This window comes from Mycteria americana, chromosome 2 (assembly GCF_035582795.1).
Source record: "Mycteria americana isolate JAX WOST 10 ecotype Jacksonville Zoo and Gardens chromosome 2, USCA_MyAme_1.0, whole genome shotgun sequence".
Lineage (NCBI taxonomy): Eukaryota > Metazoa > Chordata > Aves > Ciconiiformes > Ciconiidae > Mycteria > Mycteria americana.
In genome coordinates this window covers 15,593,907-15,613,978 of record NC_134366.1, presented here as the reverse complement: position 1 = coordinate 15,613,978, position 20,072 = coordinate 15,593,907, and the positions used below count along the sequence as shown (strand labels likewise).

At 36.1% G+C, this 20,072-nt stretch overlaps 1 protein-coding gene across 10 annotated transcripts in view; it reads right to left on the bottom strand.

Moving 5' to 3' along the window:
• Window positions 1-7,261: 7,261 nt before the first annotated feature.
• The window catches only part of CUL2 (cullin 2), a 54,957-nt gene continuing 42,146 nt past the window's right edge, over window positions 7,262-20,072 (bottom strand). For all 10 annotated transcript variants that reach the window (XM_075492470.1, XM_075492472.1, XM_075492468.1 and 7 more), the window contains 5 exons: window positions 17,284-17,350; window positions 15,873-16,075; window positions 13,262-13,363; window positions 12,411-12,527; window positions 7,262-7,632 (listed from right to left, as the gene is read on the bottom strand). In XM_075492470.1, coding sequence (XP_075348585.1) covers window positions 7,501-7,632; window positions 12,411-12,527; window positions 13,262-13,363; window positions 15,873-16,075; window positions 17,284-17,350 — 621 coding nt within the window. In that variant the 3' untranslated portion in view covers window positions 7,262-7,500. The remainder of the gene's footprint in view (window positions 7,633-12,410; window positions 12,528-13,261; window positions 13,364-15,872; window positions 16,076-17,283; window positions 17,351-20,072) is intronic.

Sequence of the window (20,072 nt, the reverse complement as noted above, 5' to 3'; positions counted from 1 at the left end):
CTCCAAACTAAACTTCTTGAATATATGTTTTTCCAAAGGCTGTATTTTATTTTCCAAAAGGACTTATAAACCAACCAAAAAAAGGCAAGAGCAAAGCAGCAATTTTACCTGCCATATTTTCACCTGTGTCATTGCACATGACACATATAACCTACGGTTTCCTCAGCCACCTCAGATAATACACTATTAAGAACTTTACCCCATGCTTCTTGGCATTTTTGTACACACAGTTTATGACCTTTGTCCCTATATTAGAATTAAGTCCACGCAGATCACACCCTCCTTTGCCACCTGTAAATCCCCACCGCCGCGGCACGCCGCCTCGAGCAGTCCACCTTCCGCCCGTCTCGCTCCCAGCACTTCCTCCCCTGCGAGCAGGACGACGGCACTACCTTTCCCTATCGACTGGTTGGCAAAGCAAGGCTTGTCCAGACACGCAGCCCTTACGCTCACGGGAGCTGCACCAGGAAGGGAAGGAGCAGATATTCCAGCTCTGCCTGTCAAGTCTGCATTTCAAAGGTTGTGCCTGGGTGTGGGAAAGAATGAAGAGGGTCTGTCAGTCCACATCCAAAACCCCACACTCTTTTGCCCCAGCTGCCAGGCTGTCACTCAGGACCAGAATACACGTCCCCACTTGCCCCTTCCCACTAAGTAAATACCAGTCGCACTCAGTGACACAAGCTCTATTTCTCTTCCATCCTATCTGTCAAACTATATACATGTATTTTAAAATACACATTTTTAAAAATTAACTACCCAGTGCTCTGAAAGTGGAAGGGCATCCAAAACAGGCAAGATTACTGCCTTGAGGAAAGAGGGCTGAGGAGCAACTAGTGTAATTTCTCAGTTACTTTACTCAAAAATGGATGACAGGTATTAATTTGCGGGGTCTTCTCAATGGACAGAGGTTTCTTAAGGCTAGAGTCTACTTGCACGCAGGTGGAAGGTTTCCTTAGCCCAAAAGGAGACTACTGCTGTTCTCGACAGGAATGTTATGTCTTCCCAAATCTCTTTCACCATCTGCAATGGGCACATCTCTGATTCACAGCCATGACTCAGATTTTAGGCAGTGCATGCTTTGTGGGTGTACATCTATTCCCTTCAATTTGTGGCTACAGTAAGGCTTAGATTCATCATTGCCAGTACACTAAAACATGTGGCAGCAGACACCCACTTGGGGGAAGGGAAAGAATTTCACCTGGAATTGCCGAGACAAGGCTACAGGTGAGATTCACATGACTCATTTTCACAGCTTCAGATGGCAGTCAGGCAGAATGTATGTGCCAATCCAAAAAGGTGTTTCTGAAAGCCTAGTTTCCAAGTCTTTCTGAGTCCCCAGATGGTGAGATGGCCCCTAAACTTAAATGTTCACAAATGTGAAGACTCATTCATTACTGCTAACTAGATTACTAGCTATCACTTAAGTCTATTATGGATATCAACAAATTCAGAGGATAAAGTTTGCATACAGAATTCTGGCCACTGCTGCTTTCCTTCTGCACCGAGAAGCAGGTGGCTCATCTTTAGAGTACCAACCCACTGACTGGAACCCATACCCACACCCACAGCCCCAGCTCCCACAGGAATACCTTCACGACTAAGTTACAGATCCCTTGTCTCAATTATTGTTTTTTAGTCCCTTGACTACTGCAATGAAAAATACACAAAAAGCTTTGGGAAGCAAGTAAGAGTTCATCCCTTTTGACTGATTTACCTTCAAGCCAATTTAAGTTTGTACACATCCAAGAGAGGTAATAGGTCTTGTTTGCCTTACTGGTTAAGACTGGGGCACTCTCCTGGTCGAGGAAAGAATGAAGACAGACTCAAAAAGGCCAGGCCTCCTGTTTCTTGAATGCCCACTGGCATCAGTGCTTATGCCCTCTCTTTAAAACAGAACGAACCCTGAAGAGAACGTGTGATGTGCTAGAGCCTGTGCACACAGACATACTAGATCAACTTCTGAAGCATACGAGTCAGTAGACCGTTCATACCCTTCCACTGACAGTTTCCTCTTGATTAGTTCTAGGCAGCACCTCACTCCATGTATCTCACCACTCTGAAGCAGCCAAATGCCTGGCATTGCTTACAACAGATCCCATAAAACATTCTGAAACTGGCTTCAGATATACAGATGACTACATAATATCATGAGTTTCAGATTTATTTTTTTTTTTTATTCTCTCAAACTCAAGTTTTGACAACCATGAATTCTATTAAGCTGGTGGCTGGAAAGAAGAAAGCAAAATGGACCCATGTGTAGAGTTTTGAAGAAAACAGCCAAAGTACATCTTATGAAACTGAACTGAAACTGTTCAACATAATGTTGAAAAACTACCTGAGAAGTGTTACACTTTTTGTCATCTATACCTAGTAAGTTATAGATGATATAACCAATACTAAAAGACAGGCAACAGTGACCCGCCAAGTTTCAAAACTGTCCTCAAACCACTCCTTTTTAATAACTGTTGGTAACTACACTGCTACTGTTCACAGCTGCTGGAAAAAGATAGTTTGACACACATCAGAACCACCAGCTTCCACCAAAAGGTGATGATTACAGTGTTTACCATTCAATGATTATGCTAAGAACAAGGCCTCTTTCAGATGAAAACACGCCCAACAATCTCCTTATGTATCCATTGCTCCTGTAAACACTACCACATCAAACGTTTGGTTGGATAAGAGTCAGACTGAAAGAACTAATGCCTTGGCTATATAGACATTGGGAAGTGTTTCATCCATCCTACTTTACTTTCTGTAGTCCCAAAATACATGATTTTCTGTTCCTGGTATATAACACAACATCAGAGAAGATTAGGAGAGCAATATTTATAGAAACACCAGTGTATTATTTTATTTATCTCAGTGGAAGAGTGGAAGGAAGGACACATAAAGTTAGTATAGCCCTCCTCGATATAAATACCAGAGGAGACTTCCGGCTAGTCCAGAAGCTCTAGAAAGGGTTCATATACAGCAAATTCACCCGTGGTTCAAGTGTAAAGTTTTTACTTGATATTGTAACAGACTAGTAATGTACACACGCATCACTTTCCCCAGCTGAGCAGGAGGAACGTATGACGGTGTTAATGCAAGCTGTTCATTACTCCAGTCAAAGCAACCAACCAAGAGAGCATTTCAGTTTTGCTTTAAATCACCCATGATAGCTTTCAGTCACAAGGGTCATAAGAGGGTGTAGAAATGAATGGTGGAAGTAATTCCCTAAACTACTAGAACTGTTTTAGAAGTGACTAACAATACCTTTTGACTTGTTTCGTACTACTTCTCAGGCTTGGAAGAGTCCTTTCCTTCTCAGATACATATGCAAGACTGGACTTACTGGGGAGACTAGGGGAACTTTCAAGTCTTGTGCTGCGTGCTCCTGGGACAGTTGATGGGAGCAGCACCGACACATGGCTACGTCAAATGCATTGCTTCTTTGAATACTCTAGCACACTTCTTCCTCAAACGCGTGACAAGTAATCATCAATACTGAAGTAAATAGTAATCTTATTAATTAACATATGCATGTTTAAACTATTCAAAGATAAAGACCACAAAAATACAACTCCAGTACTTCTAAAAGGGAGGCCAACTGGCCAGCCTCCTCATCTACCTCTTTCCTTTTGCTGGCTGTTATTTTCTTCCCTTATTGATGCAACTGTGAATTCCACAAAATGGAGACAATTAGAAATGCACATCCAAGCTACACGTGTCTGGTTACTCTTACTATCATATTGGTTCACTCTCCCTCTTCAAAACCACACAAACACATACTTGTGTTTAGCAAAGTCTTGCATTGTTTTAAAATTATTATACCCAAACAATGTTTGATCCTTCCTCTTCTTTTGCCTGACAACTTGCAAAACCCCTGTTTTAATATCAGCCAGGAAGTGCAGTACAACTTACCATAAGCAGGTAAGGATAACTTCAGATTTGTAGTTAAGAGAAAATACTCAGTTCAAGAACATTTGCTTCTGGAGAATATGTTTTCACAGATTGTAATACCTTATATTAATTAACTCTAGGTACTTACCATATTTGTAAAGCATGGACAGTCCTAACATATTTGCCCTAGGGTACAAAGAATTTATTCTGCTCAAGAATCAATACCATGTTGTAAGACTTGTTTTTAAAATTAACTTTTTTAAGGATAAGAAATGGCTTTCTAAGCATAGCTGAAAGATACCAGCTTATAAAATTTATTTCTCCTTTGACCAATTTTTGTACTCTGCTCCTTATTTGGAAAACTGATGTACTCATTGAAAGCTTTCTTAAAAAGTAATGATAATCTCTGCTTTGAAAACTGTTTCTCATGTTATGGTGATTTAAGTACCTTTCATAGCTCCAGCAGCTCTGTATGTATGAAGACACCGAAATACAGGTACGCATTTTTCTTTCCTAGAATAAGATAATCAAACTGAAGACAAATTAAAACATCGTAGAAATACATTTTCAGTTAGCATAAGAATTATCAATAACAGTTAATACTAGAAGTAAAATGCATTTTGATATTAGAAATGGATGAGATGTATGAAATCATTACGTTTCCGGACTCAGCTGTATGGCTCCCAATAAACTCGCAGGTCATACATGTTAACAGGCTTATAACAAATAATAAAAAAAAATCTGTACAATTATACCAGTTTCTTCTAGTGAAAAATTAAAAATGCATGGCATTTTTGGATGTCTTCTCTTTTTATAATTTGCCCCTCCTGTTAATACCCATTAGCACTTTGTATTTTGAAATGACACTTGCCAGAGGTCTTGTTGCCAGGTTGTAGCGCTACACTATAAGCTGCATCACTGTGTGCCAGCAATGACTTCAGTGACCTAACCCAGCTACAGAGGGCTGAATCTTTGCACTACTTTTTTCCTTAGGGGGAAGGTGTGAGTTATAAAGTAGAATTCAAAACGTTTCCCAGCTATAGCCATGTTTCCCAAGAGGCACTGAAAAGACTGAGTTTGTGTATAATTATGAAAGACATTGTCTGGGGATGCCAACTGCGCTGAAATATATGAATGTTTTTAACTCACTAAACATGTCTCAACTCAGCAGCATGCTTATCTAAAAAACAAAATATTACTTTTGATGTTTTATGTATGCAAAAATTCAGAGATAAGGTAATGCTAAAACCTTACACGTTTGGGCTAGAGCAGTGAAGTTTTTGTTTTGTCTACGAAGTGATTCTGAAAATAAATTTGTTAAGGCTTTTTCAAACTCAGTCTTAAAATTTTGCTACTGCAATCTATATTTAAATAAAGCTTTTATTAACCCTTTTATGAAGAAACAAGCTTAAAATCTGTTGACTCATACACATGTTACAAGATAAAACACATTTGATTCCAGAAGCTTTGGTGTCACTGTTAGTTTGTTTTCTGGAGAAAGGATCTGATGAGTCAATGTTCAGGCAATGTTTTTTCTATTGTATCATAGAATATTCCCTCTATTGTACTTTTTGTTATAAGAAGTAATGAATTACTTTTCATAAAGCATAGAAACATTTCACACTGAAATAGATTAAAAGTCACTCCAGTCAAAACCTATGCTAATGTGTCTCCTGTTCACTACACTTAGTGACACTATAAGCACCTTTGCTGTCTCCCAACACACATATACAGCTCTGAACTAGCACTTTAGACAATGACCTACTGCACCATATTATGATCAGCTAAAAAACCCACTTCTTTAAGACAAATCCATTTAAAAAAATGTAGATCTCAGTGCAGAGGGATAAAATACCATAAATACGGAAAAAGTGTTTATTGTTTCATTGCCCTTCATTGTTTATTGCCCTTTATTCACCCTCAGCAAAATCCACAGAAGGAAAACATATTACCACTTCCTGATGCATTTCCCAGTTAACTATAGAAAGTTTACTATACCCTCCAGATGACATATGAATGTGATGCCACTTAAGACATAGGAGACGGCAGCAATCTGAGAGTTGGAGAGAAACCTTTCATACAGTGAAGAACTAGAAAAACAAAAAAGAAGGAAAAAGCTCCCCCCAAGGGTTTTTTCCTTTAAAATTAATTCTTGATCTGTGGACTTTTAGGTGATGAAATATCACACAATCTAAAAAATATTGCAAATAATATGTATCCACATATATATTTTTATATGCACACAAATAAAATTTGGCAAAACCAGAACATTTAAAGTTAACTTAATATTTATCCTGTCAATGATAATTGCAGGTGTAGTCATGAGGAAGCTCTTTTCTGCAGCAGGCATTCAGTGTGTTCACATGCTTAATGCTATTAAACTCCAATTACTTCCAGTGACAGAGTTAGTACCTTTTAAAATTATACTTTGCTTATGTGAGAGTGAACAGTCACCATGCCATCCCTGCTGAACAATGCAGGACATGAAATAGCCCATGGATTTCTTGTCCCACCCAAATAGCTAGAAATCTAATTGAGGCAGAGGAAAACAAAACATGATTAATACAACCATATGAGTTAGGAGGGAAAACAAGAAAAAACCAGTATGGGTTTATATGAAACAGTTTATGGGAAACAAACATAGGTACCTATTCATGTAGTGTTTCTACTCAATGCATTAGTGAAACAACATTTTTTCAATTACCAGTCTGCTATATTCTTTCCCATTAACAGGGTGGTTTCACAAGCCACTGAACTATATCTTTGATGTTCGTGATAACCATTCCTCACTCTTTGTGAACTACACTACTTAAATCCCCTCAAATGTCTGTTTATTTTCTCTTGTAATGTATTCCTACAGTGTGAGATTAACAGACACAGAGTAGGCCTTCAGGCACTAAGAATGTAAGTTAGCCTAATCTCAAGAAAACAAGATGTGCACTTAACCATAAATATATTTTTATAATCACATAAAACATAACATACCTGGTATTCAGTTTTATATAAATTAGTTCTTACGTCAGATCTAATTCTGAGGTTATCCAAAATCCAAACACATAATGTTATTTTTACTCTTCCAGGTCTGAATAATATTTACAGACGTTAATGCTATATCCATTTCTACAATCATTCGAGACACATTATATAACTTTATTTTTTTTATTTGACAAGCAGCAGTATCATGTTCGTCATTTTTTTTACATTTTAATGTAGATACAATTATTAGGTTATCTGTCATATTACAATATTTAGGTTTTTTGTTTTTGTTTTTTACTTTGTCTTAAGATACATTAAAAAACATCAACTGCAAACGTGAAAGGGGAGGAAAAAAAAAAAAAAAAAAGCATGGTACCCAACCAATTTTCCACATTTCAGCAATACTTCACTCATTCTTTTCGTAAAGTTTTAAGAAATGTCATAATGACATGAGCTTGAAATATCTATAGGCATTTTCATTGACGCTCATGACATGGCACTGGTGATGTTGTAAACAGCAGAAAAACAGGGGCTGCCAAGTGACCAATTATGGAGGCACAGGCCTGCCTCTTCCCACAGGAACACACCAAACAGTGACAGCAATGATCTCCTTACAATCATACCTGCAGGACAGCAACATCATGCTACATAACTGTATTCGTCTGCAGAGGCCTGGCTTCGCTCTATGTACTGTTTGTCTATCAGAACTTCAATACACTTCTTAATCATGCTGATACTTGGGTTAAACCTAGCTCTTGATTGGCTAATTACCTGCAAAAGAAAGACATGTTTTTTGCGTTATTGGTGTTTACAACAGTTATAAATGCTATAGAAATATTCGCTAAAGGCTGTAAGACAAATTCAGTGTATTTTTCTTTTAAAGACAGGATTAAATAAACCTGGAATAGTTCATTTATAACAATCAAGAAAGCATCTCTATACATTAGTATCAGGATACTTCAACTGACTGCTCAGCTCATTGGTTAGCTCACCTGCATGTTAACCAGATCTTTTCAGTCCTCTTGCTTGCTTAATTTGTCACGGTACAAATGAAGATATATATTCAGGTTAAAAATTAATCTAGTATTAACACATTTCTTCACTTTATTATTATCACAGGTTAAGCAAAGTGAAAATTTTGTAAAACCATATGTGCCTTTCCACCGCTAGCTCTGCTAACTGACTTCTCCTGCTAGACTAGGTCCCTTTTACTTCTGTTTATGTACTTTCATTGTTCTGGAATATTTAATTTATGGACTCCCAAATTTTGTCTGAGTTACATCAGTCTTACTTGGAAATTAAATGCCCGAACAATGTGTTAATCTTAGTTTTCATAATAGTTTATACAATTATGAATGGTTAAATTTCACTTGATTGTATTTTTCAAAACTACCTCTAAAATTGAACACAGTTTTCTTCTCATCCATCACCACCTTTGTTATCATAAAAAGATAGAGAAGACATTTTCATTTAATAAAGACTTGTGAAACCTGTGTTTTCTTTATAGCATTAAAAAGACACATTTAGAAGCCATGTAAACAGGTACATAGCAAATTACCAAAAAATCTGACTATAATGTTATAAGACCTTATTCATTCTTGAATAGCCCAGTTTAAACATATTAAAAATGCAACATATCCTCAGAGATTCTACTGCACTAGACAATCAAATTTGCAAGAAAAAAATAACACTTCTTTTTGAGGAAACTTGCTGAAAAGCCCTAGATGACACTTTTCATCAGAAAAAACACAGCCCAAGTAGTAATAATTTTGTAAAGTTACACTACTTCATTGCTGTTGCAGCTGCCAGGATATGACATGTGAGCTGGCTTTGTTGTGTTTTGTCTAAGTTCCAGCCATGTAGTGCTGTATACCTGGTCCTGGAAGGCACTCGAACTGCTCAGCTGCCTGGCAGGTGTAAATGGAGTCCCCCTACCACTGACCGCCTTTCCTATACAATTTGAGACAATCAGGATGAACCTCTCTTTCTTCAGTCATTGAAGATAGCCCTGCAATTTGGCAACTTCCATCTGGCTGTGCTGCAACTTTGTAATACATACAGTAAAAAATTACTTATTGTAAAACCAAATCTATATATGCATTGTGGAAGAAACTGCCACTGCAGGCAAAACTTCAGATATCTCCTAATAGTTCTCAGTTTTGCCCGTTCTCGTGTAGAGAAGAGGAGGAAATGGTGTATAGTAACAGAGTATGTGTATCTATTAACTTGGAAAACTTTTCAAACAAATGATCTTACTACTCAAGTGTCACAATATATTTTGCCTGTAGTTTCTCATTTGTTCTGTAAAGAAAGCAATTTTAATTTCAGCTGGATTTCCTGTTTTCTTTACAACTTTTCATGGCTGGCTTTGTCCCAGCTCTAGAGCTTGCTGGAGCCCTCTGTGAGCCAACAGAACCCACCAGGTAGAACTCACCCCGCAAAGCAAACAAAAAGCTCAAAAGAGTGAGTTTTGTTGGGCTAGCAGCCAAGGGTCTGGTACATTCCACAGCAGTACAAATGAGAAGAAACGTGGTGCTAACAAGCTAATAGATCTCCTCAGATTTCACCTAACTTCAGCCCTACACTCAAACTGATTGTCATCATCATACTTCATGTATTTACTTAGGACAGAGAGAACAAAAGATGGAATTTTGTATTGGTAAGGTTTTTGGGGGTTTGTTTTTGTTTTATCAAAGGTAATACAAATAAGAAGGATGGACAGAAACACCTGATGGTCAGAATAAAAAATTTTCTGGGAATGACTGCATTGACCTTTCCCCTCCACTACTCCTGCTGACCTTACTCAGTTTAAGAGAAAAGCTACCTTGTCTGGCAAGAGGCTGCAGCGTGGAGCTAAAAGTAAAACTATCAGGGCGTATCTAACACAATTAATTCAGCAAAGACCACATGCTGACATATACAGGTCTACCAAGGGCCTTGAGTATTTTCTTGGACACCTCACCCTAAATGAAGCGTGTCGTGCTGTAGTCTAACTGTTAGAATCAGAGTTAACTACATTAAGGTTAGGAGTCTTTCAATCATATCTCTAACAGCAGTATAATCCTGCCCTTGTATCTCAGAAAAAAATATTAATGAGATGAGAAAGTATTAACCATTCATAGTAAACAGACTTCCTTTCAAAAGATTCATTCTTACTCCTCAAGAAGTCAGACTAGAAATTTTAAGTGAATATATTATATATAAGTATATAAACATCATGATAAAGTAACATCACCATAATTAGTAACAATATCACAAATGAATGTTTTAAGAAACAAAAAGGCTGTTGACAGTAAATAAAATCTTACTACAAGGTTAACAGGGGAAAAAAAGGAAGTTGGACAGCCAAGAAGTTAGTTATGCATACTCTAAAAGTTTAAGACAAGTGACGGTTATTCATTTTTCAATAAAGGTCAGTCTAGTAAGAAAGCTGAGCATGTTCAACTCAGAACCACCTGGCAGTTTGGCCTTATTCATACAACATGAAGCAAAACAAGTTACTGAGCTCAATGCAGACATAACTAGGTAAAATTTCCACTTAATATGAGATTTTCACCTTTGGATTTAAGCATTAACTATACAAAAACGTGTCTCCCCACAATTTGCTCTAAAAGCTGGCAATAATTTCTGAAGTGCCTAAGAGTACATCTATATCACAGACTGTAGAGAAGACACCTAACATTTTTAAGAATCAAGGTCAAGTCCCAGTAACAGTTTAGCTGAGGCAGCATGGACATTGGCACAAGTTAATTCAGAGTGAAAAAAAAAAAAGGAAAAATTAACCCTAGTGGTTTTTTTGTACTGCTTCACCTTATTGCTTGAGGTTTCACAACTGCTCATTTCAGGCTACATCAGGTCCCCACACTATACTGCAGCATAGATATCAATTATTTAGAAGCCTAGCCTTCAGTTTGAAATGCTCTAATCCATCTACGATATAAGTAGTATTCAAAATTGAGAACTAAAGACTAAATGATAAAGGATATGATTTTCAGAAGTGTCATAAATTTAGTTAAAAGCTAAGGTAAAAAAACCAATACAGGTGGATGTGGCTGGTGATAGATAAATGAAGCATCAGCTTTACTCTCTACTTAGTTTTTAACTGAGTAACAATCAAAATATTCACCTTTCTTGCAAAGCATGAAAAAGCTCCTGATGTCAACAGACCATACTATTCTGCAAGAGTACTGCAAGAGCAGAGGCATGTCAGATAGTGCCTCCTGAGTTACACAAAGGAAGAATCAACCAGAAAGGATTTTTTGTTTCCAAAATATAAAAATTTGTAATCTATTCCACCCTTATAAACTCATCTCAAGCAAAATACACTTCGAAAACTTTTCCTAAGAATTTGAGAGTAGGGAGAAAAAAGTATTTTCAAAGATGAAACAGGGCTTGCCTATCATCTTCTAGTTTTAACTGTAAATTCTTACAGGATTTAATCATAATTGCATGGATGATTTAAGTAACAGAAAACCAAATAACCGAAGATTTCGAGAAGTAATCAGGACCTACGCTGCCTCATGTTTTAGATATTCAAAATCAGATTTCTTAAATTAAGCTTGCTTTCAGAGTATTTGTGTACAAGCACTATTTCAATATCCAAAACCTTTCAGATGTCTCACATTGCAAGTTCTGGGCTTACAAGTTCTCTGTTGCTGCTTATTTTTTTAGGAAATAAAAATTAAGTGGTGGGTGTGGTAAACTGTTTCCTGCATCACCACAAGACAGAAAGCATACAGCAGATCTCAAAATGCCTGAATGCCTCTCCACTTCCATGCTCAAAATGGTCCAATAAAGCAGGAATCTTTATTCCCTCTCCCACCAGTCTGCTCTGAGGCTATCCAGCAAGGCTCAGGAGACCCAAGAATGTACTAGACTGAAGAATGAACGCCTTGGAAGGCTGAGAAAAATAAAACTGGGAACTGGTTGGTAGGAGCAAAGGTTAGGTTGGAATAAGAAATACAATTAAGCAGGCAACTAGCACAGATGGGAAAGTGGGAGAAAACCAAAAGAAATAGCACTTCCTTTCCAGCCAGTCTGTGATAGTTCACAGATCATTAATCTAGAATCTTAAAAATCTAGACAACTGTACTGCTTAATGGAAAAGGGAGATTAAGAAGTGCACGTCTACATACTCAGACAACTTTTAAAATTTAAGCAATGAATTAGAATAAAATCACGATTAGAGCTCAAAATTTGCTACGTGCTTCTGTGGAAATTCCATACGAGGAATATCCATACTCAGGTTTTCAATTGAACCTATAGCTCTGGCAATGATTCTTATAGGATACGATATCTGTCAGCATAGAACTAGCCAACAGGAAAGAGCAAGCACACAGACACTTAATGCTTTAGTGCTAAGACACATTTACAAGATTGAGGGATCACAGCTAGTGCTCCAGTACTGCAGTTCAAAGTAGACTCCAATAAAATTCTCACTAATTTAACTGAAATATTAGTTTTGACATGGAAGAATGGCGTGGTCAGATGTTTTACTCAACTATCCTGAAGATTTTCATAAAATCATGTTTAAGAGGATTTCATCTTACCTCCTGAATAAGAGCATTATGTCGCAACACTTTACGTGCTTTCATGATACGGACTATAGCAGCTTGAAGATACATCTTTCTGTCTTCATCTACAGCACTTCTGGTCTGCTCCATCTCCTGCGATACAGGAAGAACAGTAATGCTTAAAATATAGTAAGATCAATAAACACTTCATAAAAGTATCCTGAATGAATACTTTTTACTTTATTAAAAGTGGTCAATTAATACAAAAATCTAGGCGTAGTTCGACTCCAGGCAAAGTACTTCCATAAATCAAGAATACCAGGTTTCATGAAAGTCAGCAGGAAGTTAGGAGAGAGACATCCAAACCAGCACTTTTGCTAGGGAGAAAGGCAGGCAGAATTTCCTATAATGTATTGAGTTTGGAAGCACATACGTCTCTTGTACAAAATCCTATGTCTTAGGAGATACAGAGGGAACATGGATTATCAACACTGGAGTTAATTTGACTTGACAAAGGACACAAAACCATAGGAAAACAGATTGGTTCTGCTGTTCCTGGAGTAAGTTGCTTTTATAAACACCTACACCAACAAAGTCTCATTAGGTAAGACAAGCTAAATGTCAATCTCTTTTGATACAAGAGGAATAGCTCTTGTTTATCTTTTTCTTCCTTTTTCTTATTCCCTATTCCATCGTCTCCTGCCTATATTTTAATTACAAAAAAATTTGCAGTGCTCAAGCTTTAAACTTAATCAATTTCTTTATGGTGATGTAAATCTTACACAGGGACTCATACATCTGCTTACACCAAACTAATAAAATAAATTCAATTTTAGAAAAATAAGCTTCCTAAGCTGTTCAAGCTAGAAACACCAAAGAATACTTGCCTGTGGTGTGTCTTTCTGCATTGATGTAGTAATTTTAAATTTTGTTCGTTTACTGCTGAAGTTCATATTTAATGAAAACGTAGACTCTGTCTCTATATCTTCCTGCAATAAAGAATCTTTTTAAAAAATCAGAAATGTAACGAGAAAATGACAACAATTTACTTTGAAAAATCACAGTTAGGGGCTTGCATACATAAAAAAATTTCAGCAGATTTGTAGTTGGAAATTCTAAAATGCCACTTGAACCAGGTGAATTTTTTAAGCTACAGTTTAAATAACCTAGAAATCAAGTCTACTTTAGAAAACACTACGAAGAACTCTGACACACATGAATATTGTTAACAAGTCAATATGATTAAAGCAATTTCTGTTTTAATACTTTGACAGCTTATCTTAGCTGCAAACACTCTCCATTTAAACTCATTTTCTCCCTTCAAAGAAAGTAGGATTTGCATTTATTTATGGCAGAACCTCAAGTGAGTGAGCTGTTGCTTTCACAACTATTACTCATGTTGCCTTCCAGAACTTAAGGAAAAACATCTAAGCATTTTGTTATGTTATAGCAGAAACAGTTGAGAAACTGCAACTTCTACAGTTCCACATCTATCTGTATGTTTCTAATTTTTTCCTGTCAGAATCTCAATTCTTTCCACACATGTAAATGTCCACTTGTGTCAATAAATGGGAACTATTCCCTGCAGTCCAAACACCTTTACTTTCAACTAACAGGATGACCTGACCAATCTTTGCAGTTTCCAGGCAAGAGTCTATAGAAGTATTACCAATTTCAGCAGAATAAAGTTACTGGACTTCTGAGGACTTTGGAATCTTGCCAAACTATGGTTGCCTCAAGCACAAATACTTTAGTAAACACAGTCAATATTTATCTAAATATATACTCAAAACAATATTAATTCTAATTTTATATTCTGCAACAAATATTCTTTATTTTAATATTTTATAATATCCAGGCATAGTATAGAAAATTTAACATGAAAGAGGAAAGATCAACCACTTTAAGACACATAAGCTAACATTAAATTTTAGCACTATTGCGCTTACATGGTTGAGTATAAACCAAAATAAATTGTGTTGTGCATGAACTCAAAAAGCATGATTCTAATGAATCAACAAAGATTTTGCCAAAAATTTCTTTCTTTTTCTCTTTCAAAAAACCCCAAACAAACAAAAGCAAACTACAACATTTAATACTCTTCTGTGCTCAGATACAGGTAAAGAGAAGTTGGTGTATTTAATTTCACTGCTTAAGCCACTGAAGTTCACTGGCTTATTCAGTAAGTAAGCTGACAGGCTGTCTACAGATCAGTTTTCACATTGCTGGATGGAGTGCAAGGAAAACAGAATTAGCAGAGATGTTCGAATACAATAGCCTGCAAGTTAAAGAACCAAAAAATGCAGTGGTAAACAGTAAAAGGTAAAAGGGTTGGAAAGCTATACCGTTCAATCTTCAACGATGTATGCTTAAAGAAACTGGCCCAACCTTATATGACAGATATAAATAAATGTAATCCTTTAAATAATGGGCAACTTTCTATGATTATGAAAAATCTCACTCTTTTCTGCAATAGCTCCCAGTATTATGTTTCACCCATGGTTTAACAGACATCTTCCCAGCCCCTGTTCCAACCTGAGCTCACTTCTACATATTGGAAGCATGTCCTATGCTTCAGCCAAGCATCAGATCTTCCTTGTGATCTCACTTTCCATTTTCTAATATTTTCCTGGTTAAAAAAAAAAAGCAGCTATCACAGCAGCTTTGGATTTCCTTTCGTAAGCGAAGCAAACAGCTGATCTCAGTTTCTTCTGCCTGATACTGTCTAAATAACTTGGCCTTTCTGGGCTAGCTGGAAGCACATGCTGAAGTTTGTATGGTATGCACAGGCACTTCTGTAGTGTTTCTTAACAGACATCTGTGCCCTTCGCTGTATGGGAAAAAGGATAACTGGTTTCACATAGATTGTACAGAAGTATGAGGCAGAGTCAGAAACAGAACCTGTATCAACCATTGCCTTAACCACAAACAAAGCACAGATATTACTGGAATTCCACGAAACTCATGGAAATGATACAGTTTGGCAAATTGCCGCAAAAGTCCTCTCACAAAAGCCCCCCTTGCTCCCTTTCCTCCTCCCGTAATGTGTCATCAAGGAAGAAGATGGCTGCTGTTACTTTCAGTCTCTTAATCCCACAAATGTTTTTTTTAGGATCTCTGTAAGACTCTTTGGTTTACTAGTTGTGCTCCTCCTCATGATTCAGTACAACTTTGAAAGTGGCGTATTTAAAGAGTATTCCCCTCCAACAGCAGTGAGTCTAAAGCAGTATGGATGAAATGCAACAGAAACAATAAAGAGTCCTAGCATTATTACCTTTTCGGCATACCATGCTGTTACAGGCCGATTAGCAAAGATAGTCTACTTCCTCCTGTCTCTTTCCTTATAAATACGGAGTTATAATTGTTCACAAGGGTCAATAATACAGTTTAGAAAAAAAAAGCAAACAGTGGATTCTTTTCTATTTAAAAAAAGCCCTCAACAAACAGTAGAATCACGAGACTGAAAACATGAAACTTTTTTATATCATCACTGCATACCTTGTCTGAGTCATGGTTGATCATTTTGACATCAAGTAAGGATTTGATGGTTTTTGTCAGTTCCTTCTCATTCATTTGTGTACTATCCTGAAGCTCCTTGTAACTGACAGTTTCACTGTTGTTGAAGGCAAGCAACACTGCCATTTGGTATGTTGTGACCATGGCTACATAAGGTTTGCACAAATAATTCATTTTTACTTCACCTGTAACGATACAAGTAGTATTTTATAAACTGATGGAATGTGCTGAAAAGTCATTTGAAGCCTAACTACTAGAGCTCCTTGTACATTTCCAGACATTCAATTCACACCTAAGTATGCATTTAACACTTGGAATGGGAAGATGAAAACTGATGTTGTGAATTTACACATATAGAATGTGGTCTGCAACAAAAACAACTCTGATTAACTATGAATACTAGAACAGTAGTGTTTTCAAGAAAAAAGGAAACCTACAGTGTTGAATTTGAATAATGCAATGTAATTTATAGTAATAAAAAAAGGAAATTCCAAATAGCCTCAACGCATTGCAATGCATAAACTTCAATTAGTAATAGCTTACAGAGAATCACAGAATAGTGATTATGGGAAAGTTGTTCCAAGGAAAGATTTAAAAACAAAATAAAAGATTTGTCCAGTAAAATTTTTCACAATATTCTTATATTCTTTAAATTCCCCTGAAATAAAAAAAAAAATTAAAAAAAAGAAAAAAGCACTGAAGAAATCTGCCTGAAAGCAGATTCAGATTTCTGTGTGAAGGTGAGTATGAGTTAATGGCAACCTTCTATTATCAGAACTAAATTTTCATTACATTATATTGTATGCTAGTCTGGTTTTCACCTCCATGTAACATGTTGTGGTGCTCAGTCGTTAAAGCCTGATACTGAAAGCACTTGAAATAAAATATGACTGACTGATATTAAACTAAGCTACGATTTTATGTATCTCTTCTAAGATGTTTTTTAACATCTATTTCTATATAGTAAATATAAACATAAGTACATATATATGTGTATTTACTTAGATACTTACATATCTGAGTAAAATAGTACAACATGCATTCTTAAAATTATTTCATATTCAGCTAAGGGACATCTCATACTACAGAAACAATTCCAGGGCAATTGTTATGAACTCAGCAGTTCTGCAGCGCTGTTTTGTAGTTAAGAATGTACAACTCTAGTTTTACTTGGATTTAATAAATCACAGATAACATATGCAAGTTTACAAAATATCCATTTTGGAAATACTAAGCAGCAAATATTAAATTAATTTATAATGCAAAATAAGTCAGTTGACTTTATATGCAACATAATGTTCCAACTCCAAAGTCTGTTGCCATTTCAAAAGGACTTTTAACAAATAATTGTCAGTTGTATAGAGCATAAGTTTAGCAAAGCACTTATTTTTACCTGTACAAAGATAATGTAACCAAGTAAGCTTCCTTCCACTAAAATGCTGACTGTAAAATAATTCAAACTGCAAAACAAAATGAACTTAAATTAGTCACACATATAACTACTTACAATACTTTATTATCACACTACCATCTCAGTGAAGAAATACTGGTTTTATGTTCACCATATTGGATGCAAACATTGCAGATCAATTCACGACAGCATTTTCCTTTAGAAGATGGGTGATGGACTGAGCATCATTTACTGAACTACTTGAACATGTTAACATGTCACTTGACAACTAAATCAAAAAGATTGCTGACACATTCATACTCTCAAACAATAAAATACTGTAGTTAAGCAGTGTTCCAAAGAAGTATCAACTCGAATTGAATTTAAAAGACTTTCTCGGAGGTTTTAGCAAACAATCTTATTAGGTTTTATTATTCTGTTCCTTCCAATTCCATATAAAAACATGTGTATTTTTATTTTTTCACCTTGGTGAAATCATTCTATATTCCATGGCTTTGATATCCTACTTAAAATCAATTCAGAAAATCCATTTTACTGATTTTTTTTTTTTAACAACATCCTTCAAAAAACATAAACTTTTAGTTAACAGGTATTTTCCACAGTCAGCTACACATTGACTTTCATGACAAAGCTCATCTTACATTCCTGAACTTATTTTTAGGGGGAATTCCAAAAGAGCAAGCTTGAAAGTGGGCACAGATTTTGCCACCTTCCAATTTGGGTTTCAGTCTAGACACAACTACACAGTTTGCAAACATCTCAGAATCAAGAAGTGACTACAGATCCTCAAATTTCTGGTGAAACCTTCCAAAACCTATTTTCACAAAGATGCACCCATTTATGATTTAGGAAGTAAAATTTTGAAGTTGTGCTGACAACCAAAATTGAAGCATCCCCTCAAAATCAGTATTTTAAAAACCTTATATGCAAAACTAGCATTAGTAGTAATGCTAATTTCTTCCTTCTTTTTTTGATTTTTACATGAATTTCTTGTCATTATGAGAAGTGTTACATCAGTCATTCTGGAAAGCATTTTTTCCTGATGTTTAAATTATACACACACAAATATAGAGCAGAACAGGAATATGAAAAAAATTACCTCTAAACAAGAAAAGGCCTTAAAAACAACTTTAAAATTCCTCTCTTTAAGAAATGAAGTTTTTGGTTTTGTGCAAGTGAAAATTAGCTATACACTTTGAAATCTGGCACTAAGGGGCACAAATCTGGCTACTGTAAATGACACCACTTTCCAGTAGACTCTAGGAATGCAATTCCTCAAAGATTCTTTCAAAGCTATATTTATGTACATTTAAATATCATTTTCACCAACAGAGAATAAGAGAAGGAAGGCCATAAGTGACATGTGGACTATGATAAGAAAAAGCAAATTTACAGAGAAGCAGCAAAATGGTGTTATTCTCATATTATATGCAATCCATCAATCCTGCCTTTCCTGGAAACTAGCAAGCAGTGGAGAGGGAATAAGAAAAAGCCCTAGGAAATGGAATGAAGCACTAGATTTTGAAGAACAAATAAAGATATTCCGAATGTTTAAAAAAAAAACCTTTTGAGGACATGGCTTTCGGCTTACTTATTCCATGGGCTAAACTGATGCAGAAAAGTTACTCTGACAGGAAGGAAAAGAAGAATTTCTCCAAAGACTAAAGTAGAAGTTTATGGAAGGCTTGTAAAAATAAAATTTTATTTTAACTTATGTAATATAAGAGTCTGATCATTTTGCTTGTAAGGAGATATATAAAAAAGGGGATTTTTAGTAGCATTTTAGTACCTACAGCATTCTCTTTGATGCCCTCTGAAAATAACTGAAATTTGGCTGAAAATCCAACAAAAAAATTAAAATATAAATTTGACCTTAATCCTACGCATTATCCCTATAGCCAAGAGGAACAAATCAGACTGCATATATTGACGGGTGCCTGCTAAACCTTAGTTTTAGTATTTAAGTTTTTTGTTGGTTTTTTTTTTTTAAAGAAAAAAATTCAGAAATTTTGCTCTCATACTTCCTATCTGAAAGAAACAAGAAAGTGTGGCTTGCAGACTAATCCTAAATTAAGGTCTAACTACTTTCTGGCAATGAGAAAAACTTAAGCAGATTCAGAGAACCTTTCCTTAAAACTGGATCAAACCTCCCTACACCCCATGTAGCCAACACTGTGTACACATCAGTTTGGCTTACTCTGATTTGGTCTGGCAACTCTGATTAACATCAAAGGAAAATACAAAAAGGGTGACTTTTGACCTCTTTAAGAATCAGGTGTTTCTCCACCTACAAGCCTACATAGTATGAAACCCAGTACTTGTATACCATTCAAATAAATACATATTTATAAGAAGCTCCAGCAGCCTCAGAGCCTGAAAAAGCTGATAAACAGTTTGCCCAGTTACAGAAGTACTCCCATACTTCGGAGTGCAACTGCAAAATGTTTTTTTCTTTCTAAATCCTGGCCAGAATCCTGAGAGAACTCTCTCTTCATGGGTCAAATGATCAAATTTGACAGCAAAGACAGGCATTGACAATTTTTCAAAGACTCCCCAAGGTCATGTTCTGTTTCCTCAGGGGACTATGAGTATAATTTAGAGCATTAATTCTAGCTAGGTGACACATGAATAAGTTTGCTCCTTTGAACTGGCAAAACAGTGAAGTTAGGCAAGCAACCCAGACTCTGAGCTGCTTCTGATACACAAGTCTGTAAAATTTTCCAACTGAGGCACAACTGACAATACTCCTATTTTAAACCCACAAAGAACAC